At 35.8% G+C, this 3,721-nt stretch overlaps 1 protein-coding gene across 1 annotated transcript; it reads left to right on the forward strand.

Annotated features, from left to right (window-relative positions):
• The first annotated feature begins 307 nt into the window (after nucleotides 1-307).
• On the forward strand, nucleotides 308-3,044 carry LOC139885564 (choline monooxygenase, chloroplastic-like). The gene is made up of 9 exons (XM_071869319.1): nucleotides 308-666; nucleotides 1,003-1,048; nucleotides 1,135-1,270; nucleotides 1,371-1,445; nucleotides 1,518-1,727; nucleotides 1,792-1,887; nucleotides 2,031-2,246; nucleotides 2,318-2,368; nucleotides 2,907-3,044. Exons 1-9 carry the CDS (start codon nucleotides 390-392, stop codon nucleotides 3,042-3,044), a joined length of 1,245 nt encoding a protein of 414 aa, XP_071725420.1. The 5' UTR covers nucleotides 308-389.
• The last annotated feature ends 677 nt before the right edge of the window (nucleotides 3,045-3,721 follow it).

Below are 3,721 nucleotides of genomic sequence, written 5' to 3' on the forward strand. Positions count from 1 at the left end.
CTTGTGCTTGCTTATATAAACCTTGATTATACGGAGCACTTCGTGCTGATAACGTGTTATAATTCAGTAGGTTTATAACTAACTTTAGTGGCCTATAGATTTCTATTGATGTAATGCAGAGAGAAAATAGAGAGGAAGAAAAATATATTTGAGAAAATTGTATACCATTTAAAATTGCATTTAATGCATATTTATAGTATATAACTTACTGTACAATGCTCCTTATTTTCAATATCTAAACATCACAAGATATAGTCAAATATATTATCTGCCACTTTGCATGACTTTTGATTTTAATAACAATTAGTATGAGTTACATGTCACTTACCACAACAACCACCCAACGTGAAGGAATTAAAGCGAAATCTTTGTAAAATCCGATCATTGTGATGATGATGAACACCATTAATCTTCAATTCTGTAACCTCAAAAATGTTTACCTAAATTCAACCTTACAACACCCACGATCGCTCAATTCATTACACATAACAAACTCCCATGAACCCAATCACACTTTACACCAAACACCCCAAGATTTAGTCCATGAATTCAATCCCAAAATCCCAATTGAAGAAGCCCTGACCCCACCAAGTTCATGGTACACTTCCTCTTCTTTTCTCTCTCTTGAATTCGATCAAGTCTTCTTCAAAGGATGGCAGGCAGTTGGTAATGTTTACACATAATCCCATTTATCTATATGTTTCTACTTTTTAATGTATGTTATTGTTTGAATTTGATGTCAGATTGGTTGACTTTTCAAACTCAACTCCAAATATATATACACATATATAAAGAACCTTCAATTATAGCTTTTTTGTAATTGTAATTGTAATTGTAATTGTAATTGTAATGTAATTGTAATACAGTGATGATCATGTTGACAATTAAGTGTTTGAATCTTTAAAAAGTCAAGTTATTTATTCCATGATTAGCAATAGTTTGACCATAAAAGTCGAAAGTGTACATATATTTCATGATGATATACTGTGTTATTTTGTGTAGGATGTACTGCACAAATTCAAGAGGCTAACAGTTACTTTACTGGAAGGTATATATAGTATTATTAATTATTTATACGTATTATAATTCTACAGGTACATGGGTTTTGTTAATTAGTTAACTGAAATATGACAGATTAGGAAACGTAGAATATGTGGTGTGTCGTGATGAAAATGGCGAATTGCGTGCGTTTCATAACGTTTGTCGTCATCATGCCACGCTTTTGGCCTCTGGAAGTGGAAAAGGGTCTTGCTTTGTATGTCCTTATCATGTGAGTTATCTTCTATCGTCTGATAATCGTCCGTTACTGGTCACTGGGGTGACTCTTTTTGTTATAAATATGAGACTGTACCTACTCTTAATTTTTTCAGGGGTGGACGTATGGATTGGATGGAGCGCTTTTAAAGGCGACCAGAATTACAGGAATAAAGAACTTTAATGTTAAAGTACGCCTTCATATGGCTTTTGTTATTAATGAATTTCCCAATAGTTAATAATATGTTCATCTTGATGAGTAGGAATTTGGACTTGTTCCACTGAGGGTGGCTGTTTGGGGGCCGTTTATCCTTCTTGATTTGAAAAGAGACCCGTTTGATCAACAACAAAATGACGATGATGTGGGGATGCAGTGGCTTGGTAGCACTTCGGGGATATTAACTACTAACGGGGTTGATACTTCTTTAAGCTATCTTTGCAGCCGCGAATATACAATTGAGTGTAACTGGAAGGTATGGTTTTTGAACTCTATAGGGCGTTTTGTATAAATCTCATGATGGTCAACTGTTGTTACAGGTATTTTGTGACAATTACTTAGATGGTGGGTATCATGTACCTTTTGCACATAAAGATCTTGTATCAGGTCTCAAGCTCGATTCCTATTCCACCACAGTACGCACACTATTTTAGTCTTCTAGTACTCTACCCACCGGCATTTTACATATTGTTTTCAACTCAAGTCTGACTCAGAGCAATATTTAACTTGATGTAGACTTCTAATTGCAGTTAGCATGTTATTAAATTTGTTATGTAAGGTATATGAGAAAGTAAGCATACAAAGGTGTGATGGTGGTGAAGATCAGGGTCAAGAAGATTTTGATAGGCTTGGATCAAAATCTTTACATGCTTTCATTTATCCAAACTTCATGGTGAATATGTACGGGCCATGGATGGACACGAATCTGGTACTTCCATTGGGACCCAGGCGGTGCAAAGTGGTTTTTGATTACTTTCTTGATGCTTCTTTAAAGGTAACTTTTGAACCAAACCCTGCTTAGTGCTTAGTCACACCAAATTGGTGCATAAACGCTGGTTTTTGTAGGATGATGAGGCTTTTGTGGCTAAGAGTTTAGAAGACAGTGAAAAAGTTCAGGTATGGAAACACTGTAACAACAACAACAACAACAACAACAACAACAATACCCAATCCCGCGCCTGCGCCTGCGAGGTATGGGGGAGGTAAGATGTAGACAATCCTTCCTCTACCCTAGAATAGAAGAGAAGTCGTTTCTTTAACCACGAGTCGAGAAAAGATTCTCTACCCACAGGAAAGGAAATTCATCCCCCTCTCTACTTCAGGGTAGAGAGATTGCTTCCGCGGGGACCTCCGGCCAGGAAAAAAAAATAAATAAAAAATAAAAAATAAAATAAAATAAAAAGAAATGAGATAAAAAAGAAAGAAATAAATACATAAAAAATAAAAGATAGACGCCATGAAAATGGTAGAATCAAATTTTCATGGGTTTTAAAGTCTGCCTGGAAATCAATTTAGGCTCTAAGCGGCAGTCAAGGCGCCACTAAATCGACGCTTGTCGTTGCCTCAATAAATAGAGCCAAAGGACCTTGTAACAGTCGAGTTAATTTATGTTTGTCAAATTAAATATGACCGAATAAAACTTTTTGATTTCTAGATGGAAGATATTGTGCTGTGTGAATCGGTTCAAAGAGGATTGGAGTCACCAGCATATATAAGTGGTCGATATGCCCCTACGGTAGAAAAGGCCATGCATCATTTCCATTCTCTGCTACATCAAGATCTTATCATGTGATTTTTTTTTTTTACCGGCAAAAGATAAAATATATTATTTCAAAAATACACACCCCTGGACTGGATCTGCCCAGGCCCAGCAAAACAAACAAATACAAATTCCAACATACAAAAACAATCACAAAAACAGCCCAAACCAACCAACCTACATACACAATTTATTACCCGATACAGATAACCCCCACATATCTGCAAACCGAAATACAGCTCTACTATGCTTGACTTTAAAAGTCAAACATTTACATTTAACAAAATCCTGAATATCTTTGCAAATAGCATCAACACTCCTCTTATCCAGCTTGAATATTCTTTTATTCCTCTCCTGCAATATACCATATACACAAGCAGCAAAAACCACACGATTTGCCACATTCCAGATGTTCTTTGAACCCGGATATTTTTCCAAACCCAATAAAATGCCATGAAAGTCATCTGGAAGACCTCTGAATATCAGTTTCTTCCTCAATTCTCCCCAGACTTTTACACTATATTCACATTTAAAGAATAAATGACTAATAGAATCCTTAACTTTCCCACATAATGCACAGCTGAAACTATTATTAGGGTTCCATTTAGCCATTCTATCTTGAGTATTAAGTCTGTCAAGCACTGCAAGCCATACAATAAAAGCATGTTTGGGTTCAAAACCTTTAAACCAAACCACATTATACCATGAAA

Source organism: Rutidosis leptorrhynchoides, chromosome 1 (assembly GCF_046630445.1).
Source record: "Rutidosis leptorrhynchoides isolate AG116_Rl617_1_P2 chromosome 1, CSIRO_AGI_Rlap_v1, whole genome shotgun sequence".
Classification (NCBI taxonomy): Eukaryota; Viridiplantae; Streptophyta; class Magnoliopsida; order Asterales; family Asteraceae; genus Rutidosis; species Rutidosis leptorrhynchoides.